The sequence below is a fragment of the Echiichthys vipera genome (genome assembly GCF_963691815.1).
Source record: "Echiichthys vipera genome assembly, chromosome: 22".
NCBI lineage: Eukaryota > Metazoa > Chordata > Actinopteri > Perciformes > Trachinidae > Echiichthys > Echiichthys vipera.
In genome coordinates, this window is record NC_139847.1 from 12,739,418 (window position 1) to 12,763,143 (window position 23,726).

A 23,726-nucleotide genomic window follows, 5' to 3' on the forward strand; every position below is an offset into this window, starting at 1 on the left:
GGAGGAGAGGGAGGAGAACGAGGAGGTGGATGACGAGGATGGCGAAGAGGAAGAGGAAGAGGCACAATGACCCAGGCCACTCTTTTCTCTGCTACTGGCACTCCCCCAGGTGCTCTTGGCTTCACTGGCTTTGGTGTGGAGCAGGATGTCATCGGTGGCTGTTAGATATTTCAGCAGCTCTGTGCAAGGCCGCCTCACCGTGCGGTTCTGTTGGCTGGAGCCCCCTCTTGCTTTGCCATTCCAGGGGCTCTCCATCTGTACAATGAGTTAGAGAGAGAGCGAGAGAGAGAGAGAAAGAGAGAGAGAGAGAGAGAGAGAAAGATCGAGAGAGAGAGGGAGAGAGATTTAGTTTGCCTAAATAAAAAGTTTTCCTCAGTGTTGTTAGTACATCACAGTTGATGCAGTTGTGAGAAATGCGTGTTTTATTTGGCACCAAAATAAAGCAGAAGAGATGGAGCCAGAGAGAGGCCGTAAGAGCGACTCAGACAGCCTGAGCACAGTGGTTGCCCAACTGTCTGGGAGGCGATGTTTTGAGTGCAGTCTGCCCATCATCTTAATTGTGTGGCCCTGCGAGCACCACCGCACCACTTTGTACGCGTACCATGTCCTCCGGGAGTCCTCATTCGCTGTGCTCCAGAAATGGATGACTCAAAGGCACAGTATGAAAATAGACTGTGAGGAAGCTTGACGCACTACATGTGCAAACATAGTACAAATCTGTGTCGGTGTTGTGTTTACCACATAATATGATCACATACAAATGCTTTTTTACATTCAGAGAATTTTAAGCACTAGGGAAAACATAACACAAGTTTCTGACAAGTGCTGTAAAGCTGTACATGACACCAAACATACAGTACGTCATGTTCTGAGACAAAATGCAAACACATTACTGAAATCACATACTTCATTTATTCACATTCATACACCTATGATACTCACACTGACTAAAATTAATCTTAATCAACCCCACCACTTTCAAAAAAAATCCTTTTGAGAGCCGTCTAATGAGAACATCAAGTCTGATATTTTGATCTTGTCGTCTCAAGGCATCAATCTCTCCCGCAAGACTGCCTGTCGCTGTTTTTTTTTTTCCAACAGGCACCATACCAAGGCGGATAAGTGGTGGAGCTAATGAGACAACGGTGCCGATGCCTCGCCTGGAAAGCCCAACAGCAATCAGCCTGTTTTCATTACGAGATGGCCCCCTGGGATAGTAGACTAGAGCAGTAGTCTAACATCTTCTAAAGGCGGCCACCAAAACAAGAAAAGTGTGAGAGGGAGAGAGAAAGAGCAAGAAAGCATACAGAGCAAGAACAGAGTGAGAGAGATAAACAAACACTAACAAAAAATGTGTGTGTATGTGTGTGTGCGTGTATGTGTGTGTGTGTGTGTGTGTGTGTGTGTGTGTGTGTGTGTGTGTGTGTGTGTGTGTGTGTGTGTGTGTGTGTCCCTACCTTGACGACGGCAGGTGGTGGTCTGATCCGGTGGTTGCTGCTGGCTGCATGGTTCTGTGCCTTGCCACCTGTGTATTGATTATAGCTGAGCTGGGAGTTTGCGGGTGCCAGAAGGAGCTTCTTCAGCTGCGTATGGACCCACACAGAACAAGAGAAAGTGGTGAAGGAGGGGGAACTGAGCGTGGGTTATGCAGATTACCATTTTCTTTCAATTAGACAGCCTGTGCTTTGTAAATGTACAACCAGAAGAGACCAATATTGCGGTTAGAAAAGATTAAACCGCTAACATATTTAAAAGATTAGATATTTTTAAGCAGTTTGTGTTATGTAACGGAACAAGTTTTTTTTTTCTTCCTGTGCAGGTGTTTTTGTGTACACAGAGCCAGGCTTCTCTAATGTGATTGAATAAACACACTCAGGCATGTGGTTAAAGGTCATTTGGAAAGGACCGGCATGGAATAAAATGGACTATAACTGAACATAACATAACATTTAAGGTCAAAGCCTCTAAGCTAGTAAGCTAGCAAATGCCCAGATGGTATGGTTATTTGTAAAAATAACAGCACAAAGGTAAGCTGAGACTTCTAATCAAGAGACCTATCTTTTTTTGCCAAAAAATAGAACTCTGACACACAGGGATTAGTTCAGACAAGATGAGATAGATTTCTCTTTCCCCTTACTTTCATTATGTGCCGGCTTGGTTTCAGGGCTTGTGGCACTGTGTTAACCACAGTTGGCCCCACCACAGTGTTCATATCATTGAATTGGTGCCACAATAGCACTGTTATGTAATTAGCACTAAGCAGCAAACACACTGATCCATTCCATTTACTCCCCTCCTCCTGCATCTGTATCTCTGCACGATCTCACTACACATACAGTATAAAGATTGTGGTTAATATGGTAAGTACAATAAGTGTGAATTGGGCAATGTCTAGTCTTGTCGTAGAGTCTTATCTGGTATCTGCAATGGACTGGCACAAAAGCAGACGTGATGCTCAGGGTTGCAGGTCAGATCTTGGAAATTACATGTTTTGACCCTGGAGTGGTGGGGATGTGAGAATTTTTGAGAAGGATAAGCTGTTGGTCTTACTAAGGAAGGCTCCTCAGGCTCTGGGGTGCGTGGCGAGCCGTCAGGGGAGGAGGGACAGCTCCGGTCACTGGCATTGGTCACGTCCCCATCTGCCAGGGCCTCAAACGAAGGCAATCCGTCCTCATCCACCGGGATGCTGTCCAGGGTCTCTGTAAGCACTGCCAGCAAGTTGGCCTCATTTTCTTCATCTATCTTCTTGGAGGGGAGGGGAAGACAGAGACAGAAAAATAGAGAGACAGGAAAAATAGGACATTTTATTCAGGAAAAGTCACATCTTTTTTTTTTCTTCCAGGGAAGTAAAGGTGGTGGGTGGTTGAATGTGGACTTTCATTGTTAATAGTGAGACTTTTTTGCAGCAGCAGCAGCAACAGCAGCAGAGCTGACTCTATTTTGGCAGCCTTTTTAAAAACAAATTCTCTCCCTGTGCAAGTGAGTCAAGCCTGTCACTCATATTTTAAGCATGCAGCTTACTGGACCAAAATAATATCTCGCCTAAGAAACCCATTACCAGGGCTGACAAGTAGCAAGTATCTAGGGAAGACAGGAATGGGTCCGGATGCACTGCGGTTTGGGAGGGGTTTGTGGTGGGAAAAGGAAACAATGAGTGGAAGTTGACTCTCCACTCTCTTCCCCCACAGAATTGAGGGACTATCGACTTGCCGACAAGATGTTTGCAAGCAATCCTTAGATAAGGCGAATTATGACTTGCTGATGCTAAATAAACGTGATATTTTTTAAATGTTGGCATGACAGCTGATGTTCACAATGGGCGGGAAGTTACCATCAACATTTCATGAAAATTAAAGCTTGTTCTTTCCACTCGGCTCCTCTTTGATGTACCAGAGGAGTTGCGTGCTTGCTGCAGCTGGCTGTTTAATGGTAGACATTATAACTGTCTGAGAAATAAAGAGACAGAGAGATGAATATATGGAGATGGATAGTGAGAGTGAGGGAGGAAGGGAGATGTGAGCTGCCAACTATCGACATCGAAGGTTCGCTGGGGATAATAACTATGCATGTATGTAGAGGAAAAAAAAGAATAGAGAGAATAGATATAGAGTGAGGGGAACGCAGCTCGTGTTTATGCGTGTGCATGGCTGTGCCTTTGCACAGTGACAACTGACAGCAGGAACTGTAAGTTCCAGGGCCATAAAAGCCCAAGGGACTTCAAGACAGCGGAAAGATAAACAGCGTCGTCACCTCGGGATGTTCTGTGGCCAGCCCAACAAGAACAAATCCCTTTATGCACATGGCAGGATTATCATCGCTCGGCGACGGCGTGTGGCCATCATTATGCCAAGAGGGCCACCAACCTCTCAGATACCAGCACTATACCTCAGAAGACTCAGAATCACAAATGCACAAAATTTACCCACCCACTTGTCTCCGTCTACCCCACTGATTTACATAATTACACATCCACCAAGGACAGCACTTTGAAGCAGGTTTGGATACTTGGATACCCCCCCCCCCTCCCTGTTCATTTATAGATGAAACAGATATTGTAGACGTTCAGTTAAGGAAAACGTTAATCTGATATTCATTGAGTAGATTTTCTCCTAACAACATGAGCACTCAATCATTATTAAAAAAGTGATAAAGGGGACATATTTCACAGAGATAACGCGACGTAGACCGGGGCCATGCCGCATTGGCAAGCAAATGCCTTGCAGGAAATTGCTCTGTATGAGGTGGCATGCTGTTTAATTACTTGCAAGGAGCTTCAAATACACTGTGCTGGCACCCTATGCTACTGAAATGTTCCCAATTTTCCAGCATCCCAAGTTATTACCTGAGCACTAAGCGGGTAGGTATTAACCGCTGATAAAGCTGGAGCCTTCTCTGAGCCCAAACATACCGTATATCCTCACATGAGAAATTGAAAGCAGGATCATTTTAGATTATCACAAATGAGTCCCTAATGAGTCAACCATCTGTTACCATTAGGTCCAAGCTTACCAACTATCGAAGAGATGCAGTATTTGGGTGGGGCTTTACTCACCTCTCTAGAGTAAGTTCAAACCTAAACCTTCTGTAGAAATTGCAGCCTGTGCCACAGTGTGACACTAGTTATATTTAAGGTTGAGAGGACTGTGCAAGCTTCATTATGTCATGGTTTGGAAAGGATTGGGGAGTTTCTGAGGCAGTGGCAGGCTCAAATGTAGGGATTTTCAATCCTGTTTCAAAAAACCTCCACCAATTGGCAAGCTCCCACAGGCACACTGTATCCCTGAAGATAACCCAGAAGGGACTCTCATATTCTGAAAGAGACACTTGTAAAACCCAGAGTCGTGACGATCATGCTGCAGCCGCTGCTTCGGCTCTAGTGGAGGCACTCATAGGCCAAGTGGGGATTTGAGAAACTGGGGTAAAGAGCAAACCTCAGTGATCATTCTTACCCTGGAGAGAGCATGATCTAATACCTCTGTCCAGGAGGGTGAGCTTTTTTCATGCCAGCTTATGGACCACACCTTTGCAGAGTTTCTGCAACAAAGTCAATCTACTACCAATGACTCATTTGCCCCTTGTATATTCATAAACAAAATCTCTGTGTGGGTGGACTTTAGGAGCTATGGTACCAAAAGTTGGTGATGCAGGGATAACCTGGCAACCTGCTGACGGCCATGTCCACTTATATTGATTACTACAGCAGCTGCTGAGAGGAAAGGAGGGCAGGAAGAACAAAGAGAGAAGAGAAAAATTGTCTCGATGGGAGCACTTTCTCGCCCATCCCGCTTAATGGACCTCACTGAATTAAAGAGATCTTAACAATCCTGGGCTAATTGTGGGATCACAATATATTAACCCTGCTCCAATTCTAAAGGGTGCCATTTTGTGGCTGTTTTATTCCAAATGCTTCAATTAGCCATAAAACATGCTGGCAAGTGCTGGCAGAGTTTTCTCCCTCCCCCTTCACCCCAGCTTCCCCACGTCGGAGAAAAGAAAGCCAACTCCAGTTGTTCATTATTAGGTGAGGCCCTTTTGTTATCAGGCAGGCTGTCTTTGAGGTTGTCCTTGCCTTTAACTCTTTTATTGAGTTCCACAGCACAGCATTGTGTTCCAGGAGATACTATTCACACAGCTGATAACGAAAGGTGAAGGTGGCGTTTTAAACAAACACCTAGTTCTGAACACTGGGGCAAATAGCCAAATTAAATCTGCTAATTGCTTCTTGAGGATTCCAAGCTCCTGAGCAAATTTGCCAGGGATCAAATTTTAACGAGCTTTTCGGGGCAATGCATCATTTACATGTTAAAAGGAACCAAATGTGTTGTGAAAGTGCCAGAATGATAGACCCAAATGCTGAATAACACCAAGATGAAGTTTCAACGGACTAAACAGCCCTGCCGTTATCTTCAAATGAGAGGCAGAACATGTGACAGATACTCTGGATGTGGGAAGATAAAATATCTCCCATGAAATGGGTCATCTAGTATTTAAAGTACTGTTTATTCTCACTGTCTCTTTTTCTTTACTCTTTCCTTCCCTCTTTCTGCAGATAGAGGAATAGCATCCAGCTAACACAGACAGAAAACATTCTTACTAAATTGCCCCCTAAATTGCATGGCGGGGTTAAATCTGTGCCTTGACAATTTAATTGCGTTGCTTCATCTCAATCTTTTATTTTTTTCTCCCTCTGCTCTCTGCTCTGTCAGATTTCAAAACCATTCCCTTGGATGAAGTTAAGCTACTAGCCAGACCTTCTAATCATGGCACAATCAGAAGTTGTGGGGGGTATATGAGCGCGTGGTGGGGAGGAGGGGGCAGTGGTATCAAGTCATCACATCTTGACTCTGCCAAGAAAAGCAGCCCTGGATTTGATAAACAAATAATGTCATTCTGTGTTATTACCCCCGGCCCCCTGATTTCAGAGGAAATAAATCAACGTCAGCCTTGCCGTTAAGGCGTTAGTCAGGCCTGACACGTCGGCCGGTCACACAGGCACAACATATGGCAGCAGAGAAGGAGGGAGGAAAGCCGATGCACGGTGGAGAGACAAATCATGGCAGCCGCCAGAGACGTCTGGTCATTTAGCATGAGCTTACTGAGATGGAGAGAGGGTGATTATGGCCTATACGGAGCGATGAAGCCATACATAATACTGTTAAGTCCCTCTGTGTGTGTCTGTGTGTAAGGTGGCGGTGAAACAGTCTGACGATGCTCCAAATCCTAAAATTAAATTCTAAACCTTCATTGTGGTCAGAGATGTGATTGGCTCTGTAATACATTGAAGTGAACTGACGGCTCCTGTCATTTTCCATTTGACTCCAGAGTCAATAGAGCATCTTGTTATTCTAAAACAATTTCCCAAGCAAATTATTTTGTGACTAGATATCGAGGGTCTACATGTTCTAGACACAGTACTAGTGGCCAACAGAATTAATCAACAGGATGCATCGCCCCTCTGTCTCTCCTCTATTGTCACCATTTATTCTGGCATATCATAATGATTTGTGCTGTAAATCGCTAAATCCTCTAAATGCGGACAAGATTGTCCAGTCACCAGGCATCTGATTTTGGAATTCTCAGGCTTCTTAGCTAAAATGCCACAACTGCTCTCGTGATAACCTCTCCTCCCTGGCAGGCTTTCACTATTCTGTGCCTCAATTTAAACAAAAATGGCTCTTTGAATGAAGAAGCAGTGCTGTTGCTGAAGCAGACTGTTAACATGCCATATGTCTGTCTGAGTTTAGAAGGCTACAGGAGTTATACATCAGTGAGGAAACGGTCCAACCCATCAATGAGGACCAAGATGTGTGTGTGTGTGTGTGTGCAGAGATGATGCATCTCCTGGGAACCATTTGAGACTGTTAGAGCACTATCAGATGAGCTGATGGGGGAAAGAGAGAGGGAAAGAGAAAGTGAGGAAGAGATATCTGTGTGTGTGAGAGAGTGAGCCAAAGAGAAAAAGAGAACTGTTGTTACACATCCTGATACAGGCCAGATCCGATTAAGACACCTACCCAAGGGATGTTAGCGGTGCTGTTCTCTGTGGAACAATCCTTTGACCGCTAACACTGCTGCTGCTGTTGCTCGACTAACCACCTGAACTCTGTCACACATCTGCTGAGATCAGCTGAGGCTTTTTGACATTTTGACCATCGCCTTCTTGGTTTTCTGAGCAAGGTGCAACCAAAGCTGAACAAGACATTTTTAGGTGACCAAAACGTAGTTAAAACACACTATCACAGCTATACAGCTAATGGATACGTATTGCTAAGCCTCTATACTGACACTACCACCGCAACAACAATTACAATGTAGCCCCCTGTTTACCATCTACTTTACTCTAAATAGGACCATATTTGACAAAATGCGATAATGAAGAAACTAGGGATTGAAACCTCAACTCATTAGGAAAATGTTTACTTGTATAATAAATCAATTCAGAAGTAGGGTAATTTTCTCATTGACTTCTTACCAATCTGACATCTTTTAGCACCCAGCAGAATCATCTCCTGCTGTAAATTAGAAAGAATGCAGGTTTAAGGCACTTCCACATTCACTTCACTTTTCAGACCAGGAAGCTACTCCCACTTTTTTTTATACCTTTCTGTCTTACTTTGGGTGGAAAGTCTTCAACTTAGTTGTGTACCTTTTCACAAAAGCGTACACACCCACAAAGATTTGCAAAAGACCTCAGAGATTGAACATCTGTAGAGACAACGCAAACCACCAATAAAACATCATCCTTACATTTCATCCAAACAGTATAAAATGCATGCACACATGTTCATATAAACTCACACACAATGTCACACAGCTATCCAAACAACTGATAGGATCACAGGAGGGTTTGGTGTGTCCTGGCGGAGCCTCCCCATCCACAGCCCTGCCCCAAGCTGCTGTTGTTTTCCTTCTACAGCCTTCCAACAGATGGTCCAAGCAACCGTTTGCTAACACCACAGAACCACACACCATCATAATGATTGGACACTCACTCTTTTGTTTTGGCAGTGACTTTCCAATCGGCTTGGCACGAGGACACACCGATTGCTGTGATTGCTCTGACTCTGACTTGCTTTGACGGTCACAGCAGGAGGGGGAGGAAAACAGAGATTTGGAGCCTCGAATCAGAAATATTCAGCTAGATGCAGAGATGGGATGAAGAATGGTGCTTCCCTCTGCTATTTTTCGCCTAATGGAATGCAAATAGCTATTTGCTTAAGTCGGCAGCTCTGAATGTGCACCACTAAGCAAGGGGCTTTGAACATACTGTTACACTGTTGATAATGTCTTGGAGGAACACAGGGAGTGGGACAGAGTGAGTGCAGAGAGAGACTGAAAACAAGGAACATAGAAACTGTTTCCAATTTCCATCTCGCTAAATGGACAAAGCCACATTTTGTGGCTAAAATGTAAGTCTGCCATCAGCAGTCAAGCGGAAACATGTATAAAACAATTACACACACAGAAGGCTGGTCACTTTGGTGTTGACTTTTACGTAGATTTGCGAGGGGAGCAGAATGGACTAGAACTTCTTGTTTTTTCGCACCAAGGACTCAGCATTATTATCCACCGCTGACACCACCTTTACACACAACCGCAAACACACACACATGTATACACCTGCACACAAATGCAGCTCCTGACCTTTCAGGCCCTGCCAAGCCCATCGAGGGTTTGGGTGTTTCATTTGTCACAGTAATGTCTTCCTTGGAAAGATGCCAGTACAGGGAGAGCCAGGGTACAGAGGACAAGATATAGTGGTCTATAGCGTTTCAAACAAAAGGTGTGTTTCTGTGTCACTGTCCTATTCTACATCTTTGCGTGGATGGGTTTGTGCATACGACGGGGACGCAATATCACAAATTTATGGTAATTGAAATGGCAGAATCTTTTGGGGGGAATGCAGTCAATTTGATTCTGCAGCAAAAAGGTCACCCTATTCAATTTGCACTCAATGCCATGTGTGGTGCGACAGGGAAACACATGAAAGCAAACGATCTTATCAAGGCCTCACAGGCTTCACCACTTACCCACTGCATAAAAGCTATTTGCTGATTACTAAATAAACGCATTATCTTTTACCTTGACTTCTGTGTGCGCGAGTGAGTGCCTTTTTTTGCTCCTGGATCCAGGTAGGAGACTGCCTCTGCAGTGTGTATGCCTCATATCCCTGAATGACTTTGTGAGCATGTTATCTGAGCAGATTTCTTTCTTGTGCGCTTTCAAGTGTCATTTGTGTATGGGCTGCACGTGTTGTAGCAGTGGTCAAACACGAAAGACTTCACAAGCCTTTGCATGTTGTATGAGTGGTAATGATGTGGGGATGCGCCTATTTTTACAAGTAAAGAAATGAAAACACATCAAAGAAATTGCGCACTTGAGTCGATACAATTCCAACTCATTGGCATGAGGCTGGGATACTATGAGAAAGGATGAGGGGGCATGAAAGCTCTTTGAGTCTTTCTTTGTAGCATCAACATCCAATGTTGAGCTGTATTTTATCTTAATCTAGGATCTATACTCTGTGGAATACTGATGTTGCCTTTAGTTCTGATAGGCACGCTTTTCACAGTTTACATTTAGCTGAACATGAACACCACACCTGCACACACTACTAGAATGTGAAATGTCTGCCAAATGTAGAATGATCAATGGTCACTGACCACTTGATGACAAGCGTCCAACACTCGAAATCCTGTCCCAATCTGCCCATGAAGTTATTATACAACACAGCCCACAGCCATATGAAAAGAGGTTTGGCTGGTCACAGTATAGCCTGAAAATGGTCTTCTGGAGAGAGATGATTAACAAGCAGACAATTTTCGAGCTGTTGACTTCCTGAGGTCAACAACACTGTGATGGTGGATAAATGCAGCAGATTTATCCCAGATTCAACACTTCACAACATACATACTTCAGAATTCACCTGATGAAAAACATTACTGTGCTTGTGCCAAATAATCAAGCAAGTAGCAAGTACAAGGATTAATTACTTGCAAGAGTTTATTTAGGACTGGTTATAAGCCCAACCATTGTGTCAATGGACAGAAAAAGAATCACCAACTATTTTGAGAGTTTAATATCATATCAAACTCAATATCTTTGGGTTTTAGACTGATAAAACAAGACATGTAAAGACATCCCCTTGGACTTCCAGAAACTGGGATGGACATTCTTTTCTATTTTTGAACATTTTATAGTCCAAACAATTAATTGAGAAAATAGTCAGCAGACTAATTTGATTATTAAAATAACCGTTAGCTGCAGCCCTAATACCAATATATCCATACATGTTTGCTTTACAAAAAGTAGAGGAATGCTTTATATTTGTGTAATTCTGTACACGCTTCTGCTTTCAGTTTAGACTCAGGAGCTACCGATTGGACAGCAAGTTAGTCATCCAAGCATCCAGTCACTCATGCATCAGCAGAGCCTCAGAGAGCCTCTTGAACTATTTGAGGCCTGTGCAGACTTAAATGCTTCAGGGAGGAAATAAGCTGGAGCTATAAGCATGCAGTGCACATCATAAAGCTTAGTTAGAATGGGGAGGTTTTTTTCTGCATGGACGACAAAGCTCTTAAAAATAGACTCTCAACCAGGAAAAACTAGTCCTTTGCATGTACAGTACAAGATGCAGTGCACACAGCCAAAGATGTGGTCAAACTAATTATCTAAATTCTAACACCAAAAAGACTCAAATGTGCTGTTTTATTGTAGGGCTGCCCCATCTTAATCTTCTAAACGGATGGTACCGCAGCATCTAAGCTAACCTCTTTAGGAGCTGCCATTGTTGTTTTGAACGAGCTTGCCTATGTACCAGCTCCCGGATGCCAATTGGTCGGATAACTTCTAGTCGAAACGCAAATGCATTACTTCGAGCCTAACAAATTTGCGTGTGACAGGTGAACGCAATTCTTGTGTGATCTTGTGTTATTGCGAGTATTCGGCTGCTGTGCAAGGTAATGCTATGGATGCAAAAGAGCACACTTCTGACCATACATCTGACCACACCAAACTACCAGAGAGAGGGCAGTTAAACACTTCTTTTCAGTCTGTCATTAAGTTACGTTTAATGTCTGCCAGCTCATCCCATAACTACAGTATTTTGTTTTTTCACCAATTGCTAAAGGGCATAATTTGTCCTCTAAATTATGCATTATTGTTCAGAATAAACAAAGTTTACTGGAAGCTGTGATTGACAGAATATGGGCAGGCTGGCACAGAATACACGTAAACACACCTGGGATGGATTGGCCTTTCCTGGAGAGGGGAAGCAGCCCATCGACCAAGACTGATAGCACTTCACCATGAATCATGGCACTCACTGATTGAAGGCCTCTCTCCATCCTCTTCCCTCTCTCTCTGTCGAGGGTTCCCCTTTTTGTCCGTTATTCATATTGTATCATACTGTCTATGGCTTTCACTCTTTTATTTTGTACACCTCTCCCTGTCGCTTTTTGATCAGTTCAGTTCATCTTTATGCAAACACCCTCCTGCGCTTCCTCTGTCTCTTTTCTTGAACCAGGAGAGTATAAAAGCATTCTAGGAATCCACTGTTTGTACCTTCCTCCCACTCCTAAGTGTACACTATTAAATAATACAAGCAAGGTTGGTCTTATCATATGGCATCGTTGCAACATGTTGCTATGTGTGTGTGAGAGAGAGTATGAGTCGGAGGGGAGGGGGGTACTGGATTATTGGCTTAGTGTTTTGGCCAGGTTTAAGTGAAACAGCCCTGAAAGGCTCTTAGTGGAGATTACCCAGGTTCTAAAAATAGTCATTCCCACCCAATACACACACACACAAACGCACACAAAACAAAAAGTGATGATGGTGTTGTGTCTAGCCAGAAAATACCACTATCTGATCTTTTTACAGAGTGTCTCAATTACACAAAAGACACACATGCTCACGTACACATCAGTGGCTCCAGTGTGATGAGAGAGATGGGTATCCACTGGGGGCAGGGGATCAGCTGGGGCAGGAACACCAAACCATGCCTCAATCAGCAGCAACGGCCCACTGGGAACGTGGGGTGTGTGTGTGTGTGTGTGTGTGTGTGTGTGTGTGTGTGTGTGTGTGTGTGTGTGCGCGTGAGAGCGTGAGTGTGAAAGAGAGAGAGGCGGAGCAGGCGAGTCAAGTAGCCACCACCAGACCAAAGGATGTCCCCTTGCTCTTTTTCAAAACATTCCCTGAGGGGACTCTTTTTTGGCCGTATCCATCCCTCTGCTCACTATCCCTTTATTTTTTTCCCTTCACACTCTTTCTCCTTCCAGCATTTCTATCCAGAAGCAATTGTTGGAGGCCAGAATATATTTGTTTAGCCACTGCTGCTTCAACTTCCCATCAGCCAGGAACAAATGCTTTGCCTTGGGAGCGAAAAAGACAGAGGGAGGATGGGAAAGAGAGAGAGGGGATGGCAGAGAGCAGAGCCTACAGTGTTGCGGGGCGGCGGGTTGAGAGCTCTTGTTATGGAGTGGATCTGACAGACGCTCCAAGATGACACAGGCTTGGACAGCCTAAGTCTGAGTCTCTTTCTACTATACGTCTGCTCCTACTTGCCTGCGCTCCCTCTCATTTGTGTGTCTTGAAACAGCATAGCCGCGGGTCTGAAAGCGCAGTTTGCCTTCAGTTCGACAGTGATGGAGGATTTCTCCCATCAGACAGTGCAAACAATATATCAGCACAGTAAAAAATGAAGGGAACTCGAGATGAGGAGAGTATGGTGTATTCTAATAAGACTCACTTGAGAAAATCATATTATACAGTGGAATATGATAATTCATACACCCTTTGCTCGAGCAGTGAACTGGTGCGGGTGGTGTACTCTCAAATGTCAGCATAAATTTGCAAAATAAACGCAACCGGCATTCAGCAGGGAGTAGGAGCAGGGACAATAAGGGTCTCTGCCGTCTGTGCATTTGTGTTTGTGTGTGTGGGTGTGACAATTCCTCTCAGAGGGTCCGTGACTTTGTGCGCACTCCTGCTTCAGCTCACAGGAGCGCCTATTGCCAACAAGTGTGTGAGCTAATCTACGCTTACACATGTTTACAGGGAAGCAAGAAAAACATTTCATCACAGCATGTTTTATGAAAGCCTGCTAAAGATGACCCGATCAATCTAATCTGCCTTTACTTAAGAATAAGCGCCTGAGCTTCTGTTCAAAAATGCTTCAATAAGCAAGACAAAGCAGAATAATGCCTTGCAAAGTCTGATGCCATCGCACACACTAATATAAAGCGTTTGTGTGTCCGACACGGCCCACATATGTGCGCTCACGTGCCTTGCAATATCTGAGTAATGCTTTAATCCTTGGCATCTTATTTTACTACCTGCAAAGCCCACAACCTTTTACTTCCAATCCATGAGCTTTGAGTTGGGCTGGCACAAGTCCAAGCTTTTCCTGGTTTCTACATTTATCTCTTTCACTACCCATCTGTCCCCATGTCTGTCTGTGTTTCTGTTTTGTCATCTGTTGGCCTTTTCTGTCTATCCCTACGCCTCCCTTTGTTTCGCTTCTCTCTATCTGCCCTTGTGCCTTTGTCCCACCTGTCAATCTATTAGGAGTGCATCTCACAACCGGACAGTTAAAGCAGTGATAAAATGTCAGAAGGAAAACTCAGTGCCAATTTATCTTTTGCATAATCGCATAGACACATTCATCTGTACACGTGTGACGTGGCCATGGTGCAACGCAGTGCGAACGCTCCGGGTACGTTCACATTGGAATCTGACTGAGCTACAACCAATGAGACACGTTTCCATCAATCAAACGATTGAAGCTTTACATGAAATGTGAGTTGAAAAGACTTTGGGTCACGCTTCTATGCTATTATCTTTGGCAGTACATCGGGGACTCATTGGAGTAGCCACCCCTTAACAACTGCAGCCCAAAATAGACTGTAGACATTCACGGTCGGCCCGTTTTGAAGAGGTGTCAAACACACTGTGCCAGGAGCGATAGCTGTTATGTATGTGTGTGTGTGTGTGTGTGTGTTATAAGATGGGGGTGGAGAGTATCATTCTCTACATTTCGTGTCAGGGACAGTGGGGACAGTGGCAGGGAATAGAGCAAAAGGCCAGCCAGGGGACAGCTTGTGATCTCAGACCGTATGTTGCTTACAGAACAGAACACACACATACACTGATAGAAACATTTGTGTCCATACACACGCTGACGCTGCTTATGCAGGGTGTAAACAATTTGAACCCCCCTTAATTACCAAATAAGACCTTGTCTGATGTGACAACTACATTTCTGGTCCAAACTTACTCATTGGCTACCATCTGTCACATGGAACTGCAACCTGAATAACAGCTCCAGTCCAAGAAAAACAGTAAGTGTTTGTCTTTAGTCCTGAGCTGCAAATCATTTCAACAGTTGACTTACTTGAACTAATGAAAGCTGGTTCAAACTTCCAGGGAGTATGTTGTTTGATGGGGCCTCAGTGTGACAGCTGCACCCAACTGTTACACATGTAAGTCAGAGCAGCCTCGATCATCTGCTACCTGCTTTTTCTTTAAACACACATGCTGATTTGTTAAGTGGATGTATATGCATGAGAGAAATGAATGCAAGAAAACAAACAAAAAAAAATTGCCAGCTTTAAATCTGGCCAGTTATTAACATGTTCTCTAATCTTTAACTTTTGATTGGATGCTTCTCTGCCCTGTGTAGAGGCCAATCAGGGGGGCGCAGGAAGTACAGCTGCAACCCCGGCTTTCTGATCCTTGCAGAGCAGCAAACTTTCCCCTGTCAGATTAAGTAGGATTAGCTGGGTCCTGCCGTATGATGAACAGAGCAGTTCATATGGTGACTTCAAACTTTCCAAAGAAGGAAAAAAAAACCCGGTCAGGGAAATGTATTACTTGCTTTGATTAGAAGCCTTTCCATATCCTCGGCATAATACAATAGCTGCTGGCTTGTTCAAAGAGTAAAAACATCACCCGCTCGCTGCAATTTACAGTATTTGTGTGGATGCAAACACGTGCACTGGTGTGCATGAGCATGTGCCAATATAGACACACAATACAAGCTCTTTCCCAAGTCACACACGGCTTCTAGTTCCCTGTCTTCAGGGGGTGCTAAGTTCCATTGTATTTTAAAATCACACACACACACACACACACACACACACACACACACACACGCAAATGCATACACCCTCATTGGTATTTTTATCCATCCTCATAGTCACTCAGAGGCTGTAAGCCATATCAATCTCAGACGACAGGGAAGCCACAGTCACACCAGCTAGTACTTAAGGCGCCCCTTCCTGTGTGTGTTTGTGCGTGTGTGTGTGTGTGTGTGGGTGTGTGTCTGTTGGGGTGGTCCACAGAGGTAGAATGTGTGGTGATATAAAGAGACGCTAAAGGTGGCAGTGTTAGGGAGGAGGTCAAACATGGAAAGAATTTAGTCTGTTATCAACTGTTGTCCACTGAGCAGTCACACACACACACACACACACACACACACACACACACACACACACACACACACACACACACACACACACACACACACACACACACACACACACACACACACACACACACACACACACACACACACACACACACACACACACACACACACACACACACACACACACACACACACACACACACACACACACACACACGACTACATGACAGGGCACATAGGCACACACACTGCCTTCTCAGACAGGGTTTTTCCTCCTGAGGCGAGGCTAAAGCATCCAATCTTAGTCTTTCTTGTCTATCTCTGGCACTGATAAAGGCTTATAATGAACTGGGGACTAGAACTCAGTCCCAAGACCGATGGCTTTATGGCCCTGGCCTGATCATCACCCTCTGTGGACTTCGTTTGTCACCGGTTGAGGACAGAAAGAGAGAGTCAGATGGAAAGAGAGGCAAAGCAGGAGACAGAGAGAAAGAGAGAGAAGGGCACGTAAAGATTAAAGTTTTACACTGCAACCTTTGAGAAGCGTTTTGCAATACAGCCGCCGTGTCCAGAGTCTACTACGGGAGCATTCTTTTAGATGTGTGCCGCGTTACTGACTCTGGGCTGAAATAAATGCTCAAAGTTTTGATAAGGGAGCCTATGGTTGCGTCCAGGATTTAAACACAGGGACAAAGGTCCTCCTGGGCTTATCGTTGTTCATGTTATCTCCCATTTTGTACTTCGGAGCAATGTAAAAGCATGTTTGTAAACTGGTTACAGCTGTACATTTTGTTTGGCTGCATTCAAGATAGTGATAGCCCGTTGTGTTTGCTAGGGCATGTTATTATTCCAGCTCACTCCTGACCCTTGGGAGAGCATATGATAATATGTCTGAGGAAGCAAAGATGTCCCATAGCACAATCATGCTTTGAAACAGTAATGTGTTATGTTATACATACTGATGAACGTAATTAATATAAATGTATATATATTAAAATTTACGGCAAGCTTTACTTACCTCAAAAAAATTTGATGCATCGTTGCCATACTGGGTGGAAATAATCTCTGATTGGTCACTGTACCATTTGAGGCCGCCCAAGAAGCTGTCTGCATCTAAGTCACTGACATCCAGCTCTGAGAGGTCAAGTTCTGGGAGGTCTGGGCAGAGGGGCTGGTCTTCACCAACCAAGGCAGCGCACTGGAGAAAAAGAAAACAACAAGGATAGTCAGGCAAAATCACATCTCTTTCATATGCAAATCAGACATTCAATTATTTGTGCCAAGTTGGAAACAATGAGGGAATCCAAATCTGGACAGGAGTCAAGAGTCTTCTGAAAACAAAGGGAATCCATACATTTGTATAGGCCTCTGCTTCTGTCTGCCACTTTCACTGTATTACTTTTCTTCCTATTGATTATTATCAGAACTGTTCTGCAGGTCAGCGTGTTTGCACAACAACATGCAAACCTGCAACCTGTTTCTGCTCCGCTTCTATCCAACCTGCAGAACATGTGCCCTCCCACCATCACTCCCCGGAGCATTGCCATTGGCGCTGGCCTCTGTGCCGCTAGATGCTGCCTGCTGACATTTTGCTATTTACCAGGCACTTTCATAGAATCTATCCAATGTGTACTGTATGAAGCAGCTGTTCCTGCTTCCTCCCCACACTAATCATCGGCTCTGTGAGCTGGACTGGAAATCAACAGGACTTTGGTGTTCTGTAAGGTGTTTTAGAGGAGGGAAAAGAGGCGGCATCAAGTTTACGGGGCTAAGCTGATTTTGCAAGAGAGAGGACAGAGAGGAAAAGTGTGACAGTCATACAGTGTGTCAATACATCTCTCGTAAAGTAAAGAAACCGGACATATATCCCAGCAAGAGCATTTTAAATGAAAGATATATATCAATATATTTGTACAATTTCTTGATGTTGCACATTATTAATTGCTTCTGTTCAGTAAAATATACTCATCATTATGGAAAGAAATCGACAGCTCAGACAACAGCAAACTTTTTTATGGTTATTGATCATTAAAGGGTAAAGACACAGCAGCGGGTGCATGTTTAAACTCTGACTGTGCCCATGCAAATCCAAGCCTGATAAAACAGTTTTATGTCTAAGAGGATACACACTTCTAATTTTGTTGACAACATATCAGCCGATGTATGAACGCTACAGGATGCCCTTAGGATAGATATAAGATAGATATCCTCGGGCGAAGCCGTGAGGTTGGCCCGCAGACTGAGGAGGGATGGGAGTCAGGTTCGGCTCAGGGCAAAGCTTGGAGACGGATACTGTGCCAAGTACGAAAAACTGCCTAGACACCGGTGTCACAGTTCATCTGTCGTCGAATTCGCACCAACACGAGTACACGATGACTTAAGACCATAAAGAGACAAATCCGTTATGATGCAACCGCAACAGCGAAGGGGACAGATTCACTGCGTCTTAGGCTTCCCCTGTTATGATCCACTCTGACAAGACAGGGAATGAAAAAAAACAAAAAACAAAAAAAAAACGGTAGCAGTGATGTGAGTGAATTCAGAGGCTGGACTTCCTATTGCCCAATTATCTTACGGGCTTCTTTTCGGACTGATGAAATAGCGCCGCCAGACAGACAATCAGAGCGCACCACAGCGCTCGAGTGATTTACGCACGCAAACGCACCTGCTAGGGGAGGATTATTAGAGGAAGTGCTGACATCCTGGGTGACAGTTTGCTCATTGAAATAGCAAGGTTTTATTATCGAGTCTACATGCATATATGTCACAGAATGAGAGGAAAGGGAGCCTTAAGAAAACCCATACATTTGCTGGATTTTGCACTGACAGTTAAACGGTAAATGAGGACTCCCTCCTGAAGCCCACCTGGATAAAGTGACAGAGTGCTGTATGTGTATGCCTGTGATTAAAGGGCAAAGGAGCACATCGGAATGACAAGGAACCCCCAAATAGGTCAGGAAAGCATCCTTACGTTGACTAAATAAAGGCAGTTTTATTTCTCAGATTCTCATCACGCAACCTCGATAAGAACAAATAAGCAGCCAGGCTGCAGTCACATCGTGTAGTTACAGAGAAAACCTTTCTGAAGCATCACTGATGATGACTCCTGCATGAAGACAAGTGCCTAAGTATAGCCAGGTAGACCCTACATGCCCAGAACAAGCTGGACGGAGTCGGTAAATCAGGAAAAAGGGGACGAATAAGTATCCTTTTGATGTGCCTTATTAACTGCATGCACTTAAATCAGAGCGATGCAAAGGGTAAGATCAGACAACGGGAGGGCATGAGCTAAATACTTGGATACAGAGATAAATAATAATTCGCACAAACATAAAATAATCAAGTTTGGCTGGGTGCGATGTTGCTCTGCAGCCAGTGTAACGCTCCACCGGCAGAGATGTTGGCATACAGACGGCACCGTTAGTATTATGATGCTCCTGCGCAATGCCAGACACAGTCCTCAGTGTGGACAACCTTTGCTCTTTTCTCTGAAAATAACATGCCCTATCCCGACACGGCACATCAAAGGGATTGTTATCGTCAGTGAATTTCTTGCGTCAGCGAAATACCTGACTTTGAGACATTTCAGTCATTTCGGCATGAAAACCTTCTCGGCACCGGAGCGCGTACAGTCAGCGGCTGGAAGGATATCCGCAAGATTGCAAGCACTCGCTCCGACTGAGCAGAGATCCTATGAGGAAAGCAATGGTCCTGAGCCTGTGCACGCATTACAACAACTACATCTTTAACTGAGGCGAAAAGGGAGACTCCGCACATGCCCTCCACTTGTCATATATTCCCGTGTTGTATATCCCCCGCATCCTCCTCAACTGTGTCCAGGCGCGCACTACACCGGCATGCCACCGCCGGCACCAGCAGCGGAGAGGGGAGCGTAAGTGGAAATCACTGTCTTGGATAGTCAGTGTTGTCCAACGTCCCAAGGAAAAAAGAAAGTCCAGAGGGCTAGAAAGATGAAAGAAGTCGGATTTTTAGATGCGCTCACCTCTAATTCTCTCCACACCGAGTCCTGGTTACACCTGTCCCACGCCATCCAGCCACTGAATGACGGTCCGAAAAAAGAAAAAAAGAAAAAAAAAAGAAAAAGAAAGAAATCAAGTAAAAAAAGAAATCCACACACGCTTCCCACTCGCTCTCACACAGGCAACTGCTGCCCCTCGCCGAGAATGAACCGAGGGCACCTGTCTTACAACTGCTTTCCATCACATGACAAAGCTATTAAAAGTAGGCAGGGGAGTGACTCAGAGTCCACACTACTCGCCAGTGACGCGCAGTGAGCAGGCGGGGTCTGGCTGCGTACATAGTAAAATCCTTTCCGTGCACTGCAAAAAATGTCTATCTTTAAACCATATCGTGCTTTTTCCATCTATACACACAGCATTACATACAGTTGTGGTCAAAGGTTTGCATGCACTTGTAAAGAGCATGTAGGTCTATATCATGACAGGCTTGAGTTTGACAACTCTTATTTTGGAGCAAAAACATACGTCAAAAAAAAACCATACATGAATTTTGGTTATTTTATGAATTTATAAGTGTGTTAGGAAAGAAAGTCGCACACTCCAAAAAATATTTAATAATTGACCAATGTTTCGACATGGCCGTCTTCTTCAGGGTATTGAGCAACAAAACAGCTCAACAGACATTAAATAGGGATACAGGTGTGTTCTGTCAGGGAGATGAATGTCCTCAGTTAAATTCACATGACGTACGAGGAGCAAGTGGCTACCAGATTCATGTGCCATTTAAAAATTCTTCTGAAAAACAACAGACTTGATAAAATCCTCAAGAAGGCTGGGTTTGTACTCGGTTCTCAGGCTGGAGTCTTTTGAGTCCGTGGTGGAGAGGAGAACGCTGAATAATAGCCATCACTGACAATGATCAGCACCCTCTCCATCACACAGTGGTCAGACAGCGGTGCACCTTCTCACACAGACTGCTCCAGCTCCCCTGAAATATTTCCTGCCACATGCCATCACACTGTACAATAATAGTTAAACTGTTCAGAACAATACAATCGCAAGCACTGCCCCTTATAATATTATATGTTTACATATGCACTACAATTACGCTTATTTATACATTTTTTTTAGGTATCTTATATATTGTATTTTTGTATTATTGTTTTGATGTGTATGTGTATAATGCTGCTGTTACACTGAAAATTCCCAGCTTGGGATCACTAAAGTATTTCTATTTTTTCTATTCTAAAATGTTACAAAATCTGTTGTCAGACATTCAGGACCATTAAATGTCCTTTTTTTGGTAAGGTCCATCTAATAATTTCTCACAAAATGACTGCCCTTCATTAGTCATGTCTTAAGTTTGGATTTTGTGGCAGCGGATGGGACATTGCAGCCCCTCTGAGTTTCGTGAACAGGCATTTTCTAGATCTCCAAAAAGTGACAGTAACATTTTTACAAAGCTGTTTCTGTAAATATGTCACAGCACCTGTCAGGATTCCTGCAAGAATGCACAATAACTATGAGATATTAACACCCCTACATGCCCAAACACACCATAGAATGTAGAAAATAGTAAAATAGTCGCACAATGTCTTTCCAGGAAAAAGTGGAAATGATCAACATTACAAAAAGCTCCAGCCAAGAAGAAGTAAACCATCTCTTGTCATGAAAAGGAAAGACATCCACTTTATACTTAATATGGCCTATCAAATTTAAAGTTTCAGATGTGTAATTACAGGTTTTTCCTCAGCACTAAAATAAAGTATAGAGCAATCTATGTTTAATTAAATTATCATTCTTCTACAAGATAATTACTTTCCATTGTTTGCTCCATGCTTGCATTAACCCCCGACACTATTGTAACCTTAAATGCTTGTGTTTGCAGTGTAGAGTATCAAAGAGGGTAATTCAGTCTTTTGGAAAGTATTTCTTTGTCCATTCAGAGGCAATAAAAAGGACAGGTGGCAGTATCAACCGTGTATACAGTGTCAACAGGACGTGTATAGGCAACACTATCTCTAAAATAAAAACAAGAGCTTTGTGGACATTTCAAACAAAGTGGGGGTTCTGTTGGGTAGACTGTCAGGCTGACTGCAGGAGGAATTCTCTTTCACTCCCAAATTATATTGTCTTTTATCTAATCACACATTTAACAGAGACATTGTTCTATATGTAAATCATCACACGTTATTGTCTCAGGGAATTTCCAAGCCCATTCATGAATCTTTAACACCTTTAACAGGTAGTAAAAGGAAGCCCACACTTCTCTGTTTAGACATTATTTGCAGGAAAGAACTTCTGGCAATCCATTTCTGTAATAAGGAACTCACTCCATGGAATTTGCTAACCCCAATCCAATTTTTTGCCATGTAAGCCTATTAAGTCCACCTGAGCATGCAAGGAGCAATTGTCTACCTAAATTAGTGAACCACATACAGCAAGTCTCATTAAACACAAAATTGCACAGAACCTTGTAAAAATTTTGTGGGACCTGAAATGTAAATTGTACAGGTTGTGTGAGCATGCCCGTGCACACCCTGTGAGTGCAGTAAGACATATGTGTGTGTGTGTGTGTGTGTTACGCTTATGGGTATCTGAGGGCATTTGTACCACTAAATCTATACATCTGCCGCTCCACGCGTGCCCAGAGATGCTACCCAGAAGCAACGGCGAACACCGTTCTGAGCAGGTGGTGTGTGCAGTGACCTCACAGAGCCCAGATGGACCAGTACCACAGAGACATAATATAGGGGGTATATGGGAGTGACATGGTTGTCGCTGGCGTTGGGTCTGCGGCAGAGATAAAACAGTCAGACAACAGGGAGTCCCTTTGTGATGAAAAAGTGCAGTTAAAATAACCTCTACAGCCTCGACATGGTGTTTAAGTTGCTACTGGTCGGATAGATTCTTCACAACTTGAGTAATAGCACCATAATCAACACAGACTTGCCAAAAAAAAGAGAAAAGAAAATCTTGGCAGTAGATATATGCTGGTAAACCATATTTCTCCCTCTCCTGAAGCGACAGTCAAAAGGCTTATCTGATTGTACTCTTCATGCCAATTAAGACAACGGAAGCTAAATATAGATATAATGTTATGATTTCCTTTCTTGAATGGCCTTTGATTCTTTTTTTTCTGCAACCACATTCATGCTAGAGGCTGGATATTTATGTGTGCAGTGGTTGAGATTTGTACATATAGCAAACATATCAAAAGGGAAAAAAAGGAGGAGTGGGGGGTTCTACAGACTGACGTACAGGTAATCTTTGAAATGCCACAGCTTTTGTTTCAGTCGCAGAGAGATGCTAATGAATGGGTAAGCATGGGGGGATTGTCACAGTCTGGGGCAGAATGAGAAATGTTTTGTAGCACCACATCAGAGGAGATATTTGGAACAACACACCAACAGCTACAGGGACCAACATCAATGCATGTTCGATCACCCTGCTCCCAAGAATGACCTTGGGTCTTGCTTTCACACTGCTCTTGCATTTATCCGCTCTTATAGATATCACGTCTCAAGGGGACTGAATCTATAGGATGGAGTGTGAAAAGTTGTTCTCACCCATTTGATAGCATGTTGTCATATGATTGACCTGAACTCTTGAAACCTCTGGGAGACAAAAGTAGTTCAAGAGGAATCACTCAATCCCAAATTAAAGGGGACATATGCTCATTTTCTTGAGTTTCGGCTAGAATATGTTTACATGATTTAATGTTGACAAGATTTTTTTTTCATACTACATAATCATGTCTGCCTGAATATACCTGTATTCACCCTCAGTCTGAAATGCTCTGTTTTAGTGTGTCTCTTTGC

The 23,726-nt window shown here is 43.7% G+C and overlaps 1 protein-coding gene across 1 annotated transcript in view; it reads right to left on the bottom strand.

Annotated features, from left to right (window-relative positions):
• The window catches only part of ppargc1a (peroxisome proliferator-activated receptor gamma, coactivator 1 alpha), a gene marked incomplete at its 5' end in the record, with an annotated part of 265,148 nt that overhangs the window by 9,791 nt on the left and 231,631 nt on the right, over positions 1 to 23,726 (bottom strand). Inside the window, 4 exons of the mRNA XM_083936921.1 lie at positions 5 to 255; positions 1,458 to 1,583; positions 2,551 to 2,745; positions 16,944 to 17,123. Coding sequence (XP_083793047.1) covers positions 5 to 255; positions 1,458 to 1,583; positions 2,551 to 2,745; positions 16,944 to 17,123 — 752 coding nt within the window. The remainder of the gene's footprint in view (positions 1 to 4; positions 256 to 1,457; positions 1,584 to 2,550; positions 2,746 to 16,943; positions 17,124 to 23,726) is intronic.